At 33.8% G+C, this 23,385-nt stretch overlaps 1 protein-coding gene across 1 annotated transcript; it reads left to right on the forward strand.

Annotated features, from left to right (window-relative positions):
- The first annotated feature begins 4,206 nt into the window (after positions 1-4,206).
- Positions 4,207-21,709, forward strand: LOC131601800 (serine/threonine-protein phosphatase BSL3). The gene is made up of 21 exons (XM_058873694.1): positions 4,207-5,274; positions 9,343-9,403; positions 9,510-9,588; positions 9,695-9,774; positions 9,848-9,942; positions 10,038-10,137; positions 11,791-11,860; positions 13,586-13,687; positions 13,768-13,849; positions 14,313-14,492; positions 15,195-15,468; positions 16,002-16,239; positions 16,330-16,500; positions 17,061-17,299; positions 18,676-18,760; positions 18,847-18,945; positions 19,022-19,221; positions 19,316-19,391; positions 20,640-20,775; positions 20,853-20,992; positions 21,143-21,709. Exons 1-21 carry the CDS (start codon positions 4,860-4,862, stop codon positions 21,224-21,226), a joined length of 3,006 nt encoding a protein of 1,001 aa, XP_058729677.1. The 5' UTR covers positions 4,207-4,859; the 3' UTR covers positions 21,227-21,709.
- The last annotated feature ends 1,676 nt before the right edge of the window (positions 21,710-23,385 follow it).

Below are 23,385 nucleotides of genomic sequence, written 5' to 3' on the forward strand. Positions count from 1 at the left end.
TAAAAAAGCTTTTATATCTTACAAAGTTAGATAATTTTAGGTAGATCATACAAAAGTACAATATTTACTCAAAATTATATTATTTTTAGGTAAATCATACAATATTGTAAAAACAATATAATTTTGTAAGATATAAAAGTACAATATTTTCTCAAATCTAATAATTTAAATATACATATGGTAAGTACTAAAAGAATAAGAAATCAAAAGTTGCAATCACACGCATTAAATCATAAATTAAAAGTTGCAATCAATCGATCAATGATTACTAAAGATAATTATGATATTTAACTTTTTTATAAGTAAATGATTTATGTATTTTCATTCTAAACTCTTTATTTACCTAAAAAAATATACTGTATTTTTCTTTATTCTTTGATTCTATTTTCTTATACATTTCAAAATTATGTATATGTTTTGAATCTGTAATATTTTATTGTATTCTATATTTATTTATTTTTGTTCGACCTTAGAATAAATAAATATCAATAATATTTTATAAAACTAACTTTATAAATTATATATATATATATATATATATATATATATATATATATATATATATATATATATATATATATATATTGATAAACTTAATTTTTTTAATTTGACCTAACTAAAATATTCTTTAGTTATATGAATTAATATACAATATTATGTTATTTATATATTATATCTATAATTTTTATAGCTACTAAGATTTAATATAAATATCACTCAAAGATAAAATCAATTAATCAATGAAATTTATTTATTAAAATTTGCAATAATATACCAATTATTTCCATATCAAGAAAATAGGTGTGCTGCTTCATTATTTCAGCAAACCATTCTTTAAAATCACGTTCAAATCGACCATAATGCTTGAATTATTATGGATAAGAAGTTAAAAATTGTAATCACATTAAATCAAAAAATTAAAAATAATAAATCAAAAGTTGCAATCAGATTAAATCATAAATTAAAGTTGCAATCAAGTAAAATGATTATGATATTTAATTTTTTTATAGGTAAATGATTTATGTCTTTTCATTTCAAAACTATTTATTTACCTAAACAAATATAATGCTTTTTTCTTTACTCTTTGATTCTATTTTCTTATAAATTTCAAAATTATGTATACATTTTTAATTTGTAATATTTTATCTTTATTTTTTGTTTTGTTCGACCTTATAATAAATAAATATCAATAATATTTTATAAAACTAACTTTGTATATATTGATAACCTTAATTTCTTAATTTGACCTAACTAAAATATTCTTTAGTTCTATGAATTAATATAAAATATTATCTTATTTACATATTATAATATCTACAATTTCTATAATAACTAAGATTTAATATAAATATCACTCAAACATAAAATCAATCAATTAAGATTTATTTATTAATATTTGCACTTAAAATATAAAAAATTAAAGTTCATTCTATGAATTAATATAAAATATCATGTTATTTACATAGTATAATATCTACATTTTTGACAAAACTTGCGCAAGCATAACCCAGTAATTTCAAGCAGATTCTCCATTGTATATTGACACCAGCCAACTTGATTTCTACTTCTACAGCTCAAACTTTCGAGACAGTCAAAGAAGAATATTTATTTCAAACGAATCGTATAGACGATATTTTCTACTGTCTGCACCAGAAAAAAAATCCAAAACACATATTAGGACAATATTTAAATTGTTACTAAAAAAAGAAAATAGGGATTGGAAACAACCCATGTAAAAAACGAACCATATACTATGGAGTGACGCCAATTGGTACTTCAGAATGATACATTACAAATTCAACCTGCAAATAACATAAAACGCCAATTAGTACTTCAGAATGATACACTACAAATTCAACCTGCAAATAACATGAAAGATATTTTCTCCGGTTTGTCCATGAATAGTCGTGGGAATGGCTGTAATTGCAAAAATAGTATAAACCAAAATTTTCCACATGAATAGTCGTGGGAATGGCTGTAATTGCAAAAATAGTATAAACCAAAATTTTTCACGATTAGGTTTGATGATAGATACTGTGAAAGTATGATGGTTATATATAGTAATGATAAAAGTGTTTTGGAACGTGGAAGGTGGAGGGCTTGGAAGGCAGAAGGGGCTTGGAAGGCAGAAGCATTATATGAGGTCATTAGTGCTGTAAGCAGTTCTGAATGTGAATGGCCAGAGAAAGTAAATAATTTGTAACTGCGAGATCATGAGAGGTTGGAGGTTTAAAGTTCAATCCTACAATGGGAAAGGAATGATGTGGAATTTTGTGAGAAGAGAGGCTGATGTGGCATAGCTAAGAGATGAGAAAATGATAGACTTTTCTTATATGATAGATTATAGTATTTTTTATTGTTTCTCATAAAAACTAAAACATTGTAAAAGAATCATAATATCAAAATTCTAAATGAGATTAAAGTAACATTAGAAATAAACACAGTCTAAACGTAGACGATATATTATGTTAATAGAGAAAACATTTTAATCAACTATCAAGCCTTTACTATAAACATCGACCAAGTTGACTATAATGTCTTTTCTTAAAAAAATAAGCCTTCATTTTTTTAGCTTTTTGGAGTTTATGCCCCAAATGTTTGATTTTCATTGGTCCAAATTAAAATATTTATTCCGTCAAACACAACCTTACCCTACTACCTTTTTATCCCTCTTTCTCTCTCTTGCATCCAAAAAGCCCACAAAGATAATTACTTTCATTGATGCAACTTATTTTCACTATAAAATTCCAACAAAGATAACTACTCCAAAATAAAATTCACTTTTAAATCATGACATTTCCTTATGGGTATTTGCACAATTCAAATATGTACAAATTACAATTATATATAAATTTAACTTTTATATAATTTTCAAAACATTTTCTCTTAATTCAATTCAAATAAGTTTATTTAATTTTCTAATTGTAGTTGTCTTGTTATTTCTTTTGTAAACTTATTTCAGAATACACAATCTTGCAATTATATTTCTTTATTTTTTATATTTATCATATTGTATATCAAACAAGAATGCTACACAAAATTTTATCTACCCGTGCATACGAGTATGTTCATTAATATTTTCACGGGTCACTACCACCTTAATACTTTTTTATTTTAATCAACAAACAAATATAAATATTTATAGTTATTATTGATATTTTAAAATATTTATAGTTATTAGACATATTGAATTTATCATGTTGGTAATTTTTTTACATATTTATTTTTAAATATTTTCACTTATTAATAATTTGATAATAACATTTATATGTCAGCAACAGTCAAGTCTTATCGAATGATCTAAGATATGAATGAACCAACACCGTATTCGTATACATATTGGGCATAATATTTATTTTTTTAATAATAGCTCATTTAAAATTTTGCATTTGCATTTGCTAAAAAATCATATTTTCTCCAACTCACATGTCTTTTTTTATATGGTTATTTAATACAATTGAGTTTTTTACATGTCCTTTTCGAAAAAGAAATCGTTCCCAACTCACATGTTTTCTGATGAAACATCTGAAGGAGCTTCGACAAACGCTTCCATTTGAAATAGCTGATAAAACTTGCAACTGATTCTTCTTTTTAATAAACCTATCCACTACTTATAATTGAAACTTGCTACTTTTTTATATGGTTAATTTTTATTTTTTAAATGCATTTTTGTCAATTTTTTTTACTTCACATTTTTCGTATAATTCATATAAGACTACATAAATAATGCACCCGAGCGATAATACGGGTTTCTGACTAATTCATCACTAAAAACTAACATTGTTCTGCATTAACAGAATTATCATTACAATTAGTGTAAAAAATAATAGAAAAAACAGTAGTTCATATCAATAAATTTGTCCAAGTATTAAAGAATTTGAGTCCCTTACACAAATGGTAATATATTGAATTCAAAACTTTTGCTTATAAAATAAATTTAATTAAAGTGAGAAAATACACCTTACATGTTAAACAGATTTTCTAATGGGGATTAATATACTATACCTATTATTTTAAAATAAGTATTTACTTAAAATTACTAAAATAGTTTATAGATCTATTAATTAAGTTTATTAGATTTTCATTATAAGTTTTTATATTGAAAAACCCTCGAACCATATCAACCAAAAAGATTTTTTTGTCTTCCAAATATAGTGCGTGGACACCTATTTCATTTAGGACAATGCGATAAAGATGAGAAAGCCAAAATGGTGGGGTCCTCTTGCTTAGTTGTCAACCCTACTTGTATAAGACAAACCTTCCTTAGAACAAGGAACCGGCGAACACCGTTGATAGTTTAACTAATCCCCGGTCGTTCCGGTTTCTCCGTTCCCTTCCTCCGTTCTTCCGCCGCCCCCATTTCTTCCGTACAGCCCCCTACCGGCATATTCCGGTCACCAACTTCACCATTTTCTCTTACACTCAAAACAAAAAATCAACAAAAAGTTAATTAGATATATATTTTTTAAAATTCGAAAAAAATACCCAATCCTTTCGTTTCAGATAGAATAATCATATTTTTAATTTTAATTAGTATTAATAAAATAATTTGTTTAGCGATTGTGTTTGTTGCTGAAGGTGCCTTGTGATTCTCTCCTCCGTTCCGTTTTGTTCTGTTCTGTTTTGTTTCCTTCGTTTCGTTCACCTTTCAATTTCATTCTCCGAGTTCGTTAGAAAGAGAACGAAGGAGTGAGAGGAAAACCTAATTGAATTGTTTATTTTCTCTCTGAATTGAAGAGTTGAGGATCTGTGTTAGGGTTTCTGATTTCGTTTTGATCGAAATGCAACTTCAGAACGCGATTTCGCGGCAATTATAGCTCCGATCTTAACGGAGCTTCTCGAATCTCTAGGGTTAAACAATGGATGTTGATTCTTCCATGGTGGCGGAGAACGATCACGGTTCAGCGGTGCAGAGCAATGAAGAGAGGGAACAGATAGGGGAAACGCCGTCGTCATCTTCTTCTGGCGGTGGATCTCCTGCGGAGCTACAACCACAGCAGCAAGGTGCTGCTGCGGGTGCTCAGGTGCAGCATAGTCCGGTTGTTGGTCCGAGGCTTGCTCCGAGTTATACAGTTGTGGATGCGATTTTGGAGAAGAAGGATGATGGACCGGGGCCAAGGTGTGGTCATACGTTGACGGCTGTGCCGGCGGTGGGTGAGGATGGAACGCCTGGATATATTGGTCCGAGACTGATTTTGTTCGGTGGTGCGACTGCACTTGAGGGGAATTCCGCGGGTTCGGGGACTCCTACTTCTGCAGGAAATGCTGGCATACGTAAGTATTTCACTCTCGTGTGTGTGTGTGTTTTGTTTTTCTACCTCGGTTTTTGCTTAAAACAGCTAGTAACATAGATGCAATTGCTGAGTGTTTTGGAACTGGTTTTGATTAATTTGGAAACAATGCTAGGGGCTTTGTATACTTGATTTGTGTCTCTTAAAGCATATTTTGCTTTAGTGGTTCAGTTAGTTACTGTTGATGTGTAAATGCCAAAGCCCCAATACATTGTTGTTTTTAGGTCATGGAAATGCAATGACAGAGGGATTGTTTTCCAGGCCTTTTCAATTTATTTGTTGGGCTCTATGAACTAAGTGCATGTTTAAATTCACTTTTGTGAGCGGTAAAAGTGGTTGCGCACTCACATGAAATTGATTTAGACATCACTGAGTAAATTACTTTTGCCTTCAAAATGAATTCTCACTACTAGCGTAGATTTGGAGTTGTTGCTTCCATATATGATTTTTAACTTTTTAGACGAATGCATTCAAAATAAATCACTATACTTTCAATCAACCTGAACCATAATCAATTCATTCAATATCATTTTTGCTTCTGCACAACCAAATAGACACCAAATGTTTGTAGTTATGGAAAACTGTGGTTCTCTTAAAGCTTGCCTTTGATACTTCTTTATCTTGGGGACATAGACTCAGAACTTACTAAAACTTCTCAATTATATAAGTTAATAGATATTCAACTTATGAAAAGTCCTTTTAAATTTATAGATATTGAGGAAGAAGTTTTTGAAACTATATTTTGGAAGAAGTTAAATGAGGGAATAGGATAGGATAGAAAGTGGCGATAATATATGGTATGGAATACATCATTGTGTTGACTATCTTTAGTCAGTATAGTGTGTCCAAAACATATGTAGTGGTTCCTTCCGCGGCATTCATTTACTCTTGATTCTGTTTTATTCCATTCAAATCAACTTAATTTTATTTACTCAATTGCTCTCTTATTCCCTCTATGGTTATTTGAGTGCCAGATTCTTTTTAATTATCATTTCTGGCTTCACACATAGCTTGGTTGGGCCAGTGGAACCCTAATTCTATTTGCTGTAGACAATGTATACGGTTTGTGTCTGAAAATATTAATTTCCTATTTGCTCATTGCCTCCCTTAAATGTTGCATATTTTGTACATGAAATGAAATGTTCATTGCTAAATATATCTTTTGAAATGCTAACCGTGTGATGTATTGAGGAAATATTACTTCCACTCTGGAAAACTTTGGATTTTAGAAAAGAAATTGTGAATATCTGTCAAGAGATTGATGTTTGCATGATTTGCATCTTTGTGTGTTCTCTGTATGCCTAAATGTCTAGTTTTTCAATTTTAATAAATCACATAGAGCAGCAGTGTCAATATAAATATTTTGTCATTCCGCCCAAATCGGAGGGTATAAAAACTAATGGAAAGTGATGGAATGGGATGGAATGCATTCCATCCAGTTCCGCTCCATTCCATCCGTTTTTAATCAATCCAAACAATGGAGCCTAAGTTAATACCATTCCGCTCCATTCCATTCCACTCTCTTCCATCAATCCAAACATACTCTTAATTATTGCCCAAAATGGGGTGGCTTCACATGTTTGATTGTTTCTGTCAGACTGTCAGCGGGTGATAGTTTTTTTTTTTGTAAAAGTACCAATTATTATTTTTTAATATACTTCAACGACAGAAAAATAAGAATAAGAAAATAAAATTAAGAATGTTTGTTTTCTCATTTATTATTAGGCGGCTACCAGTACCAAGATCCTAGGCAAACTATCTTATTCATGTTTCCATGCAGTAGTGTACTTGTCCTACATCATTTACTACCTGTTTGGTTTCTGTTCAAAGCGCCCAATGTCTTTCTCTACCTGAAGTTGGATTTCCTGTTTTATTTTGATGTCCTTCAATGTCTGTTGACAAAACGAAGATTTGTCCTCCCCTCATTTTATTTAAATATAAATGAACTGTATACTCATCATCATATTATTATTATTATTATTATTAGTATTATTGTTGTTGTTATTATTATTATTATTATTATTATTATTATTATTATTATTATCCATACTATGTAGTGTGTAATTGGATGATTAGAATTGCTTAAGGTTGCATTACTTTAGATTTTCAGTTGTTCAGTACATACATTTTTTGTTGTTGTCTGTAGACGAAGTGACAACCACCACCTGAAACTCACACATACAAGTGTTCCAGTCTAACAATATCGACATTTTCCAATTGAACTAGGCCTTACAGACTTCAGTACGTATATTTTAAAACCATGAAATGGACAATGACAATGGCAAACTAGTAGTAATTCCACAATTAGCATTTCTAATCTAATTAGTTATGCATTTAAATTTGAAATCGTATTAGATTTTTCTCTATGTATTTTTCTTGTTAATTTTTTATTCTTTTTTAAGTTGGAGCATATGTATTAACTTGTTCTGTTGTTTGTACTCTCACCAGTATAAACTTAGATTTTTGTTCATATTTATTTGCTTTAGTTATTAGTTGAATATTAAATACGCCTGTTAATGTAACTTATTAAATTGTTTTTGCAGATTATAATTTATTTTGTTGACAATGATATAAAAAATAATATTAGTACTACATTATTAGTAAGTCCTAGCTCAACTTGCAAATGCCGATATTGTTATGCTTATGTCAGATATCATTTCCCAGGATCCAACCCAGGACCTCACAATTGTGTGTGTGAGTTGGTTATTGCCACTTCATCTACCGACCAAAAATAAAATTAACACCATATTATAAATCCCATACCCTTTTTGGTAATTACATATTTCAAAGTACTTGTAATTTGCATCTTTCAAACATTTCATTTTACCTAACAATCATTATTGATTAGTGCTTTCATATCTTGATTTTGGATAACTGCTATATTACTCAGGCTTTTCCTATAAAACACAAGAATTTATTGCTTAAGTGTGCAGGTTCCTCACGTCACTCATGTACAAATCCACAGGCACAACTTATGAGTATTTTTCATTAAAATATAAAATTAAATTATTCACTCATAACTCCCCTAAAAAAATAGAAACCTTCCGTAGTGAACCACCACCATAGAACATTTGCAACCATCACCCCCAACCACTAATCAATCAATTATCTTTTTACTGTTTTCACTTTTGTAACTTAACTTTCAACTAATTACAAGTATCTTGAGTCTTTATTGTTTTGATATGAAATATATAATTGATATCACCCCCAGCTTCCAAGTTGTCGAAGGGAGAGAACTTTAAAGCTTAGGAAAGATGCTATGGCCCTGTGTATGATGAGAGTATATCACTAAAAAATATGAAAACTAAAATCAAGATATGAAATAAATAAGCGAGAAAGTATCGACAGAATGGAAAAAGTGACTAGTGGGTGGGAACAAAAGATGAGAGCGAGATGATGCCTTGCAGAGAGCTTCCTACACGAAAGTGGATCAGTTTGTCTGTGTTGTGTACCCCTTGCTCAGTCTCTGCTTCTTTAATTTTTGTAATAAGATACGGAAAAAGAAGAAAGAGGGTCAGGGATAACCTAGTTTTACCCTCGAATGAGTTACATCAGTATTTGTCGTCAAAATTAACTTGGTAACATCAAGCATTTATCTTTTGTTAAATAAAGTTTAATCAACCGTCTCTCTGCTAAAGACTTCAATCCAAACAAAGTCTTAAAATTTCTTAATTTATTGGGAATTTGGCATCGTACTCTCACCTTGAGAGGGAGTACAAAGTTTGGATACTGATTTGTCCAGATTTTATAGAATTTTTCCTTTGAATAAGAAGTGATATTGATTGAATGGATAAGTGTTTATGCTTACAATTTATCATGATTGACATATTTCATTTGCCACTTCAATCCAAACGAAGTCTTAAAATTTCCTAATTTAATGGGAATTTGGCATCGTACTCTCTCACCTTGGGAGGGTCAGTACAAAGTTTGAATACTGATTTGTCAAGATTTTATAGAATTTTTCCTTTGATTAAGAACTGATATTTGATTGAATGGATATGTGTTTATGCTTACAATTTATCGTTATTGACATATTTCATTTGCCTTGCAGGTTTAGCTGGTGCCACAGCTGATGTCCACTGTTATGATGTCTTGACTAATAAATGGTCTAGGTAAGTTTAGAACTAGATCATATTTTCCAGCCTTTATTAATGCTGCAATAATCCTTTTATGCTCTTATGTGCATTGCTTTAGTGCTTATGAGGAAATTTAATGCAGGATTACTCCCTTTGGAGAGCCTCCAACCCCAAGGGCTGCACATGTGGCCACTGCTGTGGGAACGATGGTAGTTATTCAGGTAGTTCAGAAAGATGATCTATTCTGTTTACTTAGTATTGGTTAATATGCTTCCTTTCCTCAAATGATTAACTTAATTCTTAGATGAATATTGCATTGTAAAACAGGGCGGCATTGGTCCTGCTGGATTGTCGGCAGAGGACCTTCATGTTCTTGATCTCACACAGCAACGACCAAGATGGCATAGGTTAGACTAGTAACCTATCTTTGACTCCCTTTATAATTGCATAAATCTGATACTTGTTCTGGATGTAATGTAGAGTTGGTGTTCCAGGGCCTGGACCAGGGCCACGCTATGGACATGTTATGGCTTTGGTGGGGCAGAGGTATCTCATGGCAATTGGAGGCAATGATGGTAGCCACCCCAATGCTTTTACATATTTTACTTGGTTGTTTGCTTTGAAGTGTAAATTTGTTGTATTTTACACTTGTTTTATCGTTGCTCTACAGGAAAGAGACCTTTGGCTGATGTATGGGCCTTAGACACAGCTGCCAAGCCCTATGAATGGCGCAAATTGGAGCCAGAAGGAGAGGGTCCGCCTCCATGCATGTACTGAGCTCACAAATTTTACCTATCTTCACTAATATTTTGATTTCACTACGATCTTATCATTTTTAAATGCTAATATTTATAGTTTTTCCTATTCTGTAGCCTTATATTGTCTTGAGATAGGTTCCGAGAGCAAGTTTTTCTTGTTTCAGTTCGAAACCTTGATTGCTTTAACTAGGTTGTGTAGGGACTCTTGTTAACCAGGTTCAGGAGAATTTAGCCCTTTGTTTTCAGTTTGTTAGATAATATACATGTAGAAGAGATGAGGATATTGCGGTGGATGTGTGGTAAGACTCGACAGGATAAAATTAGAAATGAAAATGCTATAGAGTGTTGGGGTAGCACCTATAGTGGAGAAGATGGTGGAAAATATACTTAGGTGGTTTGGTCATGTAGAGAGAAGACTGGTGGATTCTGTAGTAAGGAGGGTAGATCAGATGAAGAGAAGACAAACAATTAGAGGAAGAGAAAGACCTAGAAAGATTATAAGGGTTTATTTAGAAGTTGATTTTTGAAGGGCTTAGCATATTGTTTTTTAAACTTTTTAAAAATATCAAACTCATTTCAAGATAAAGACACAACCCTCCAAAGCTTTTCCCTCCAAAATTCTCCAAAAACCAACTCCCAAGCGAACCCTAAGAGAAGTTATTAAGAAAGATCTCTAGATAAATGATTTGGTTAGAAGCATGGTCCTTGATAGAACATAATGGCGAAAGTTGATCCATGTAGCCGACCACACTCAGTGGGATAAGGCTTAGTTGTTGTTGTTGCTTTTGTTTGTTTAGCTTGGTATCATATTGTGTGACTTTCGACGTCAATGAGAGGGTTGTGCCTGCTGTCAAAACTATTTTCATATTAAGGGTCAATGATGTCCTGGATTTGTTCTTAATGTACTATGTACTATTTCTCTCCTTTTTCAATCAATATAGAAATGTGATTTTATATTTACAGAAGAATCAGTGAATTGAATTTTCTATACTCACTCTAGTTCAGCTATGTCAAACACAATATCCTTTTGCTTACCATTGCCTTGTATATTCTGGCTGGTCTGGTTTATTGGTTAGTCATTGCTTTATTCTTTCTTCTGTTTGGGAACTTATTGATATCGGAGCAGTATCACCTTTATGTGTGATTACAATAACATTACAAATCTTGGGTAGGACCCTATGAGTTGACATATCATGTGGAACATTTTGGAAGCAGAAGTGTGAAATTATAAATACTACCATTGTGTAATGGAAAATGCTCCTTTAAATTGGAGGTGTCTCTAACATGACCAAGTAAGGGAATATGATTCATATCTAAATGTCTTAAGGGTGGATACACAAAAGAAGTTCATGACCCGTAGGCCGTCTTTACTTGCGCGTATTGGAGACAAACAGACTTTTGATGAGCTTTTTCCTTATGTTATTAGGATTAATCTTGACACATTTTTTGTCAAATTGCTAATTAGGATTAATGTTTTGTTTCTTGAATGAAGTAAGCTCACTGTTGCTATGATTTTTTTGAGAGAACAGTAGAATATTTTATAAACCGTTGTTGACGTCATCGAATAACTTAGGTTTCTATTTGTTTTATGTTGGCTATCATGATGTGGTTGAGATTTTTTGTAATGTGAGGTTGAGTTGCTGTTTTCAAATTACTTCTGGGTAGGTATGCAACTGCAAGTGCACGCTCTGATGGGCTTCTTCTGCTTTGTGGAGGGAGGGATGCCAATAGCGTTGTAAGTTTTCTATCTTCTCAGAAATGTTCACTTTCTTATTCTGTTGATTTGGTTCATCAAAGAATCTTTTAAATGTTTCACAATAAAAATGATCTGAGTTTGTATTCATAATTGATATCACTTTCTCATTATCCTTATGTCAATGGCTTGCTTGCATAGTTACCTATCCTGAGTTAGTTACAATTTATATCTGTTTATTTGGAGAAAGCATTTATTTGTTTATTTGTTGTGGAAAAGAGTTAATTATATCGTGATCTTAAGCTTAAGAGGCGGCTTATGATAGTTTGACTTTGCTCAAATTGTCAAGTCTCAAACACTAGATAGCTTTGAGACTGGACAATATAGAAAACCGAAGTGGGTTTGTCGGCTTTCTATATTTAGGCTTTGAGAAGTAAGGACCCTAGGGGTGATGACAAGGTATTCTCAAGACTTGAAAAAAAAAACATGGATACTAGGCATGCAACAGGAAAACAAAATAATGAAACAAACAACATGGATACTAGGCATGCAACCTGACAGTCGATTCCTTTGGAAAATTAGATTGCTTAGAAGATTGATGTCTGCCTTTCAATACAGAAATTCGGAAATAAATTCATTGAATATGAGCTGGACTTGCAACACATGTAAAAAAAAAATCAGTGCGAGGCATGCAAATCTACAGTGAATAATTTGTATTATCCTGTTAACTAATGCAGTTCCAGCAATAGACTTAATTGGAGAAGGAGCCGTGGATTTCCAACATAGAGGATCTGACAACTAGAGGAGTGAGTGAAAATTTGGGAGAGATAAACAAGAATAACTCCAATGTTTTGTTGTCTGCCACACAAACCCAGCTCCAAATCCATAAAACTATGGATTTGGGTCCTCTCCCATAAAACTTCCTTACATCCCTTTCCCTCCGACATCATATTTCTATCCATCTCATTTATTTTCTCTCTCTTAAGCACCTCATTTTTTCTCATCTTCTCTCTCCTCTTACACATTTGTTTATGTTGGAGAGGGGTGCATGTAGGAGAGCATCCAAACCCCCTAACTAGTAACTAGGAGGAAGATGATCTCTTGGCTGATTTTGCTTCCTTGACCAAGTGCAGTTTCTTGCTTTCTTTCATATTTTTATTTGTCATTTTAGCATCTACCTTCAGAATATGTATCTAATAGGGACTTGAGTATTATGGGGTGCTTAAGTCCCACATCAAGTAGTATGGGATGATCGATGGAGTATTTATGTGGCTTGGTTCTTCTCCCTTGATAGCTATTTTTTAAGAGAGGGTTCCTCAAGTTCTTAAATGTTCATCAGTTTCTTTGCTGAATTTTAGTATTCACATTTACTTTTAGAATCTGACCTGCCAACCTATAGAATGGGACCTGCAAATAACTGATTAAATGCTTTTCTTATCAAGTACTCTTTGGTATTTGGGTATTGAAGTTCCAATAACTCCGCTAGAGCGATAATTTCTTTGGCTGGCTATCACTTGCAAGTAAAAGTTGGATTCTTTTCTTCTTGGAGATGTCATTGACATCAGTTGATGTGTCTAGTCATGATTATTCCTATCCATTTTTCTTTCTGTATTCCATTCCTTTTTCATTTAAAAGGCATTACTTGGGGGATTCATGTAATTTTGTTAAACTTGTATATTTTTATGCGACTCTTCTAAATTGTTTACTTCTAATATATGGTCGTATATTGATTCCCATAATCCACTTTCCCCAAATCTTATAATACAGCCGTTGGCTAGTGCATATGGACTTGCTAAGCACAGAGATGGTCGTTGGGAATGGGCAATTGCCCCAGGTGTTTCACCATCTTCAAGATATCAGCATGCAGCGGTGAGATATGCTCCTTTTATTTATTTTTAGTTGGTTATATATATTCCAAGTATCATAATTTACTTCTTTGATGATTATAGGTGTTTGTTAATGCTAGACTCCATGTGTCTGGCGGGGCTCTTGGTGGAGGACGGATGGTAGAAGATTCATCTAGTGTTGCAGGTAATTGATTGTGGTGTTGCTTACAGTTTGTGTGTTCTTTGACTGGTATTTTATTGTTCGGCCATGTTTGATCTTGACTGCAAGTATAACAAACTACTTATTGGTTTTTACGACCTTGCTCTCTATCTCCTTTCTCCCTCCTCTACACTCTTGTGCAAATGTAATTTTCATATTTTAACAAAAGAGTGACTTATTTTTTGGTGAGTATAGAAAGATAATATTCTTGTGGAAATCTGGATGATTTTGATTAAGTCATAATAACAAATACGTTTGGAATTTCATTACCGCTGTAGCTACTGTTTGTAGGATAGCTTGCTGGTGCCTACTTGCTGCTGTAACCTTTAGTATATTTTACCAATGGTAATTTTGTGTACTTATTTTTGAAGAGAAGGCAAGATTTATTGTTGTGCCAATTCATGCTATGTTTAGAAGCTTATTTTAATGTTTATTATTTCCTTTGCAGTGTTGGACACTGCTGCTGGTGTTTGGTGTGATACAAAATCCGTTGTTACCAGTCCAAGAACAGGGAGATACAGTGCTGATGCAGCTGGGGGAGATGCCTCCGTCGAGTTGGTCCGGCGTTGCAGGCATGCAGCTGCTGCTGTTGGTGACCTAATTTTTATTTACGGTGGTTTACGTGGTGGTAAGTCATAAATCTAATCTATTTGTTTGAGTCATGTGGTAGTTTGATCATTGCAATTCATTAGGCCAGCCTGTTGTCTGGCGACAATTTAGCTACTTTGCTCCCTTTGATTTTCATTTAGAGTTTAGACTTAACCGGTCTACTATTGGGAATTGATTCATGATATGACATAAGACTTTGGTGGTGGTTTTTGTTGCTGTCTTTGGCTACGCTTTATATACTTACTGTTTTGATTGAATTCGATTCTTTTGGATATTTGTATGGACTTGAAGCAGAAGGTAGAAAATTTTATTGTCCTCTTTCAGAATATGAATAACTCAAATGATGCTAAAAGAAGAGTTTGGAGATATAAACTTTTGGAAAAATAGAGTCACGAAGAGCATATCTAGACTGTTGAAAGAGATGCTGGGCATTACCATTTAACTAGGTTTACCATTGGCATAGGCTATAACATGAGGGAACAATTATAAGAGACGATTTCATCATCACAGTTGCTGTTCTCATTATGCTTATATCATATCCAGTTGTTGATTTAAATTACTATATCAGTTGGACCGTTCTTGAGCATGTCCCATCGTCAATCCCTGTTCGTCTTGCAAGCCTAGATGTTTTCTTTCATACCCCACAATTTTATCATGTAGTAAGTTCTAACTGTTTTACTTCATGAGAACGACTGATCATAGTGTATTGTTTATGCTGCAGGAGTCTTGCTGGATGACCTGCTTGTTGCTGAAGATCTTGCTGCTGCAGAAACAACAAGTGCTGCTTCACATGCTGCTGCTGCAGCAGCTGCGTCTGATGTACACATGGGACGAGTACCAGGAGGATATGGATTTGTTGATGATAGAACAGGGCAAACAATGTCTGATGCAGCTGCTGATGGTGCAGTTGTTTTGGGAAATCCAGTTGCCCCCCCTGTAAATGGTGACATGTATACTGATATCAGCACTGAAAATGCATTGCTTCAGGGAACTAGGTATGATAGCTTTTACTGTAATTACACTCTACCACTAGAGAGAAATACTTAAATTATACTGTCCTCCTAGTACTTTTTAAATTACAATCCATTCCCTTGTAAGATGAAATGAGCTACACGTAGTACATTTAATGTAATCAAAACCCAATAGATTTATCTTTTGTTGCAATTATAAGTGCCTTTGGCATCTAGTTGTGAAAAGTCTATTATTGATTTTAGCAATTTTAAATATGAAATGACAAAAGAAAATCCCCCAACTATTTGGCTTTGGAACATCACCCAAAATTTTCATATCTTCAGTAAACTTGACAATTTGAGTGTAAAACTATACTGAAAGTCACAGCGAAATAAAATTACCCTAATGAGTTTTTTTTCTTCCATATTTAATCTATTGATGGAGGGGAGTGTGATTTTAAAAATGGAGTAGTGTAATTTAAGTATGTCTCAGCTGAAGGAAATATAATTTACCCTAGTTTTTATTTTCTCATTAGGGGAATATTAAATTTTCACCTATTCATATGAAAAAATAACAGGAGAACTAGCAAAGGAGTTGAGTATCTGGTTGAAGCATCTGCTGCAGAAGCTGAAGCTATCAGTGCCACACTGGCTGCTGCCAAGGCGCGGCAAGAGAATGGAGAAGTTGAATCACCAGATCGGGATCGTGGGGCTGAGGCTACTCCTAGTGGGAAACAAATATCTTCCATGATTAAGCTTGAATCTGCAGGCCCAAATAGTATTGCTTCTGGTGGAGTTAGGCTGCATCACAGAGCTGTGAGTAGTGCATTTTGATTACTAAGGAAAAGATATACTGTCAAGTTTCATGATATATTCAAGTGCAATTTTTTCTGAAATTTTGCCCAGGTGGTTATTGCCGCAGAGACTGGTGGTGCATTAGGTGGCATGGTTAGGCAACTTTCGATTGATCAGTTTGAAAATGAAGGTAGACGGGTCAGTTATGGGACTCCAGAAAGTGCAACTGCTGCTAGAAAGTTGTTAGATCGGCAGATGTCTATCAATAGTGTCCCAAAGAAGGTATATTGTCTCTATAACTTGTTATTATTGAGTGCAAAGTATGCATGTAACTGATGGTGGGAAATGTTTTCAATTAGCTGTACCATTTTTGACACTGATTTCTATATTGTCACTTTATTAAGTATTTCAGCCTCTCTAATAATGTGTATCAAGGTCAAATTCAACTAAATGATGTGAAAACACATGATTGGGTGATCAAAATTAAACTCTTTTAGAAAAGTTATATACATTTCATTTAATAGTTCAGCAATGGATCAGATGCATTATTCTGATTGCTTTAAAACAACACAAATTATTTAATATCGACATTTTTTGCAATGGGTCAGGTGCAGAACATCTGATAAGTTATGTTCGTTAACCTTGTGTTGTCATTGTACTCCATCACATCCTTTCTGTTGATGATGGGTATAACCTGAGTGTCTTCTATTGAATCTTTTCCCATCCCATGTTGGGTTTTTCATGCCTATTTTGTTGAATCACTCATTTTATTGAACTCATCAAGCTTGGCTTCATTTTATGTTTAGCTTGTTTCTAATTAAGTTTCTTGACCTTCTATGTAGGTCATAGCACACCTCTTAAAGCCTCGTGGCTGGAAACCACCAGTTCGACGGCAGTTTTTCTTGGATTGCAATGAAATCGCAGATCTCTGTGATAGTGCAGAGAGGATATTTTCTAGCGAACCTACTGTCATACAGCTTAAGGCACCAATTAAAATATTTGGTGATTTACATGGGCAATTTGGGGATCTCATGCGCCTTTTTGATGAGTATGGTTCACCATCAACTGCCGGTGACATAGCGTAAGTTCCTTAGTTCCCATGGATGGATTTATAATTTTACGTGAGCAATGGATAGTTTTATATTTGAGAAATGGGTAGTTACTCATGGATGGATTGTTACCACTTTCTGTTTGAACATCTGTGAAGTCCCACTCTAGATTGAGATTACTGCATTAGTCTTAGAATTTCGGTTAATACCTCACCCTCAAAAGCTAGCTAATGAAGTGGGGACTGTCCAAGCCTTTGTATGAACTACTAGTACTAAGCACATATCTCTACTAGATGTGAGATCTCAGCACACCTCGTCATGACCCAGACCAAATATCTAGTGTGTTAGTATTTGTGTAATGGGCCAAGCCAAGTCAGCCCAATGCTGTGCATGCTTGCTGTGTAAATCAGCAACGAATTCCTGTCCTTCAGTTAGCTGCTTAGTCAGCATTAGTTAGTGCTGTTGAAAATGCTAATAAATTCTAAAATCAACTGGAAGATCTTGCGTATGTAAATACTTTCTACTGTGTAATAGTTCAGTAATGGAATTATCAAACTCACTATCGAAGTTTCTCTATTTTTTCCGTTTGATTCTACTTTCTCTTTCTCTCATTTTGAATCTGTTTCTGATATGGAGCATGAACAAATATGAGTGGCCCAATAACAGTTCAAGGATAGGCTTCAATATCATCTTACAATTTGGCCTAGGTATAACTCAAAAAGATCTTAGAATTTGGGACAGGCCTAACTCCATCCCAAAGCATCTTAGAGTTAGGGCCTGGAAAGCTAGCTCAAAAGGAAAAGGATTGCCCAAGCCTCTCTACAGACTACTTTTACCATATCGCTAGTAAATGTGGGATCTCCCCAATTAGATTTTGTACACTTGGTGCATTGTTATCTTTTAGCATCAGTTCTCGTGGTTTGTTATCCAGCATACATTTTGTAGATGTCTTTCAAGATCTATATTTATGGCACCTTTTCTCGGATTGATTAACTTTTATACCTGATCTAAATGATTCTTGTCTTTGCATTGCAATCTATCAGGTATCACTTGCTATCAACAGTATGCATAATACATTTATTCCATCATGGAATAGTAATATGATATAAATCCAATAATCCATTGCTTTTATAGATTTGTTTATTTTCAGATTTACATTGTGCTTTGATTTGGAATTTTAGTGACTGCATTGGATTGGGTAGCTTACTAGGTACTAGACTATATAGTTTGTTAGATTTAGTGCATACAACAGAAAGACCTTTCACATGTTGATCTGATAGTCAATAGATATAAACATATAATACAATAAGGATGACACATTTTTCTTCCCTCATAGCTAGCATGTGCATAATGGTAACAGTTTAGGCATCCAATTTTCTCATGCTAATTTTATGTTAATGACAACCAGATATATCGATTATCTATTCCTCGGAGATTATGTTGATAGGGGCCAACACAGCCTGGAAACTATAAGCCTTCTGCTTGCTTTGAAGGTACTACGAGTTTATAGGTTGTTTCTTTATATTGCTTATCAAGTTTGATGGTGTCAGTTTGATGTATGATAATGTGGAATTTGCAGGTTGAGTATCCAAACAATGTTCACTTAATACGTGGAAATCATGAAGCTGCAGATATTAATGCCCTTTTTGGTTTTCGAATTGAGTGCATTGAGAGGATGGTAAGAAATTTCATACATGGGAAAACATTTTATATTACTTTTAGGTACTGAAGCAACATTGTAATTTTTTGCTCAGGGTGAGAGAGATGGAATTTGGACATGGCACCGGATAAACCGTCTGTTTAACTGGCTCCCTCTTGCCGCTCTAATTGAGAAAAAAATCATTTGCATGCACGGGGGTATTGGCCGTTCAATAAATCACTTGGAACAAATTGAGAATATTCAGCGTCCTATTACAATGGAAGCAGGATCGATTGTGCTGATGGATCTTTTGTGGTTAGTGCATTGCTATGTTTTTATGTTCTTATATGTTGATGACAATTTACTTTCTCAACCTTTTGAATAATGACACCATGAAATGGTTCTATAGGTCTGATCCTACAGAGAATGACAGCGTGGAAGGTCTGCGACCAAATGCTAGAGGTCCAGGGTTAGTTACTTTTGGGGTGAGTAATTTTTTACAAGCTTATTTTGTGAAATGGTTAATATTTTGTGTAGTAGTTGCCTTTTGCCTGGATAATGATATAAATATATACTACATATTTGATGATAGGTATATTGATGCTGATTAATACAATTTATTTGATTGAATTTAATGAACTAAGTATGCTTATGTATTAATTGTTTTATCATTCTAGAAATCCTATTGATTAATATACATACTGAGTTTTGAAGCTTCGTTTGCCACTTAAAATCAGCTGTACACTGATTTTTAGTCTTAACAAACTCTATAGAATTTTAGGGGGTCGGTGCTACGCAATGCTATTCGAGATTAACAACCTAGATATGGAGGCATGTAAGAAAACAAAGCTGATTATTTCCATATATTAGTACTCCCTCCGTCACTATTATAAACAAATATTCCTTTTTTCAGGTTCATTGAATAACTGATTTATCTAGTCTATATTTAAGACCAAATACATCAGTTATTCAATGAATCACTATTATAAACAAATATTCCTTTTTTCAGGTTCATTGAATAACTGATTTATCTAGTCTATATTTAAGACCAAATACATCAGTTATTCAATGAATCTGAGAATGAAGTATTTGCTTATAATACTAGTGACCATAGAGTAGATGTTAAGAGTCCCACATTGGAAACTTAAGGTCTGAAAAAGGGTTTATAAGTGGGAGGCATCCCCTCACTTTACAAGCTGATTTTGTAGAAGCTAAGTTAGGTTCAAATACTTAGAAGCTAAGTTAGGTCCAAATTCTAAGATGGTATTAGTATCAGAGCCTATCAAACATTTGGACCACCTGCAATTGGGTCTCTTTCTATCTTGGGGGCACTCTCGTGTTAAGAGTCCCACATTGGATGAGATAAAACATGAAAATAAGTTTATAAGTGGCAGACATTTCCCACTCTCAAGTCTGTTTTATTGGAGCTGAGTTCGGCCAAATCCAAATTATAAGAATATTATATCTTCATGGAGCTGTACTGCATTTGTGACTCATGTATTCCCCTTTCATTTACTGCCTGCTATAGTCAATGCCATTACTTGATATCCTCTAATTTGAAGTTTCCCTTTTATGATGCATGTAAATTTGGCTGTTAGTTACAGGCGTGCCTTGCTAGATATTGTTTGTACTTTCTTTAATATTTAAATAAATGCTATATCAAGAGGTTCAAGTTAAGTATAATGTAATGGTATTAAGCCCTTTTAATTTGTAAATGGTGTTCTCTGTTGCAGCCTGACCGTGTAATGGAATTTTGCAACAACAATGATCTTCAGCTGATTGTTCGTGCACATGAATGTGTGATGGATGGCTTTGAGCGTTTTGCACAGGGACATTTAATCACCCTTTTCTCAGCTACAAATTACTGTGGTATTTGTTCATGGCTTGTATGTTGTACGCTTGCACTTCTCATTTTCCCTATTAAATTTTGGTTCTTATGGTTATAGGTACCGCAAATAATGCTGGAGCAATATTAGTTTTGGGGAGGGATCTTGTGGTGGTTCCTAAACTGATTCATCCATTACCACCTGCACTTTCTTCACCAGAAACATCACCAGAACGTCAGAATGAAGATACTTGGATGCAGGTACTCCAAATATTCTGCAGCTGGCACCCTCTTTGCCCTGCTTAAATTTGCTCGTATCAAATATAAGTAGGCACATTTAAGTAAATTTTGAACTTTCTTTCGGCCCTTTATTTAATATAAATATATTTCTTTTGGGGTGAATATGTACAGGAGTTAAATGCAAACAGACCACCAACTCCAACTAGAGGTCGTCCTCCAGGAGCAAATGACCGTGGCTCGCTGGCTTGGATATAATGATAATTAAGAAAACCTCTAATGTTTATGCTGTAAGAGGTTGTGCTACCGCCTGAATTTCGGTGTTATGTACATAGCATGATGCCATTTATGAGTATGCGAGTTTCTGATCTTTAATACTGTGGAAAGCTAGAAGATATTCACAGTCCTGGTTCTCACCAGTCTGCTCAGCATCCCTTTAGAAGATATACACACACGTTTGAGAAGCAAGGTCGGTACCTCAAGGTCACACAAAACTAGAAGCTGCAGTCGGGGTTCCACTCACCCATTGTATATTGAGCCATAGGTGTAAAATCAAGGTCACGGTTGTGTCATGGATTGTCAGTGTTGGCTATTTTTACCATTGATTTTTAAATATTTTTTATCATCACCCCATGTTATCATTCTTTTTCAAAATCGCAAGGACAATGGGGTTATAATATTTTTTTCTTTCTTTTTGTGTTGGTGAGATATATATAAGAAATCTTCTTGGGGGTCCGTGTATCATAGGTGTTGCTTTGTGTTATTCTCAACTATGCATGCACAATTAATGGTGTGAATCAACATACTTCGATACAGAAATGTGAATTTTGATAAAAGTATTATGTATTTTTCCCTTGTGCAGCAAAGAGTTTCCGAGACTACGTTTTTTTTCTTTTTTCTTTTTCCATATATTGTATTAGGGGTGGCAAAACGGGCCATGGTCCGCCGCCCACCAAAGTCCATCCCACCAAAATCTGCAGCTCGTCAAAGTCTGTCATTTTTTAATTAATTTTAATAATTTTAATTCTTGATGGTTTTATTTTATAAATTTATGTGTAAGTGTGTAATTTTTTTAAGTACAGTTTATTAAAAAAATGCTTTTATAAAAAATTGTTTTAAAAAACAAATGAAAAATTTAATTAAAAGGTAAAAGAAACTTATTAATCTATTAAAATAAAAAAAATATAAAAAAATAGGTGGGCAAGTCCGTTGTTTGCCAACCCGCTATTTTGGTGAGGCGGACATGATTTTTATGCTCATTTTATTTGGCGGGCTTGTTCGTCCCGCCCATTTTTTGGCGGACTTAAGGTCGGGTGGAGCGGACGACCTGTTTTGCCACTCTTAATTGTATTCATATAGTCAAATAGAGTTGTAGATTAGATTTTATATTAAAAGTCTATCTTTCTTCCTTGTTGGTTTACCTATATATAAGATCTCTGATGCTTTAAATTCATTAGACTAGACTGCCATTAAGATAATGTTTTTTTTGTTTGTATGAAGCCTATTGGGGATCAAGTCCCTCCTTCCCTTTTTGAGATCGACTAATTATGGTTATTAAAATATCTTGAATGCTGTCTATATGAATGATTACTCCATATTGGATATGGGTCAATTTGCTCGACTTGGCCTATTAACTTGAACTAGTTTGATCTTGCTCTATCAAATGTCTTAAAAATAGAATAGACTTTGTTGAGTCTGAGTTTGGATCCAGTCTAATTGTTGGAGTGTACATAATTTTATAAGCATGAGGCTAGTAAGGGCGAAGTGCTTTAGATGAGAGACCAGATTATATATAGTCCCTTAAGTACAAGCCTTATAAGGGTGATATGCTTTAGATGAGAGATCGAATTGTACATAGTCTTTCAAGCATGAAGTTCGTAAGGACAAAATGTGTTAGATGAGTTATTGAATTGTACAATCCCTTAAGCATGAGGCTGTAAGGGTAATGTGCATGTGATGACCTTTCGGGGTGGAGAATGAGTATTTATACTTTTATGAGTTTTTTTTAGGTTTTTTATTATTGTGCTCGATAAGATTTCAAAATCCTGTGCCAACGTATTCCCAGGTGCAATAAAAAAATCAGAGTCTCGTAGTTCGTGGTAATAAATGTTTGCGGGTTGGTTGATTTTAGCAAAAGATTCTCAGATCGCATTCGAGTGGAAAAACATTTCTTACCACTCAGTCATGGAAGTAAGGAACGTTGTGAGTCCATTGCGTTAGAATGGATAAAACATGATCTGGATTCTTACAAATCGTGTTTTAATCACACTCAAACGGACAATGTTGTTGGCTACTTGCACATGAGAAGAATGAAGCATTAATTTGAGCTTCAGATCGAAATTAATAAAGTATCATTCATTTATGAAAAGTTTTCAGAGTCGCACTAATGTGAAAAAAGAGGTTTGATTGTTTAAGAT

The sequence above is a fragment of the Vicia villosa genome, linkage group LG5 (assembly GCF_029867415.1).
Source record: "Vicia villosa cultivar HV-30 ecotype Madison, WI linkage group LG5, Vvil1.0, whole genome shotgun sequence".
NCBI classification, from domain to species: Eukaryota; Viridiplantae; Streptophyta; class Magnoliopsida; order Fabales; family Fabaceae; genus Vicia; species Vicia villosa.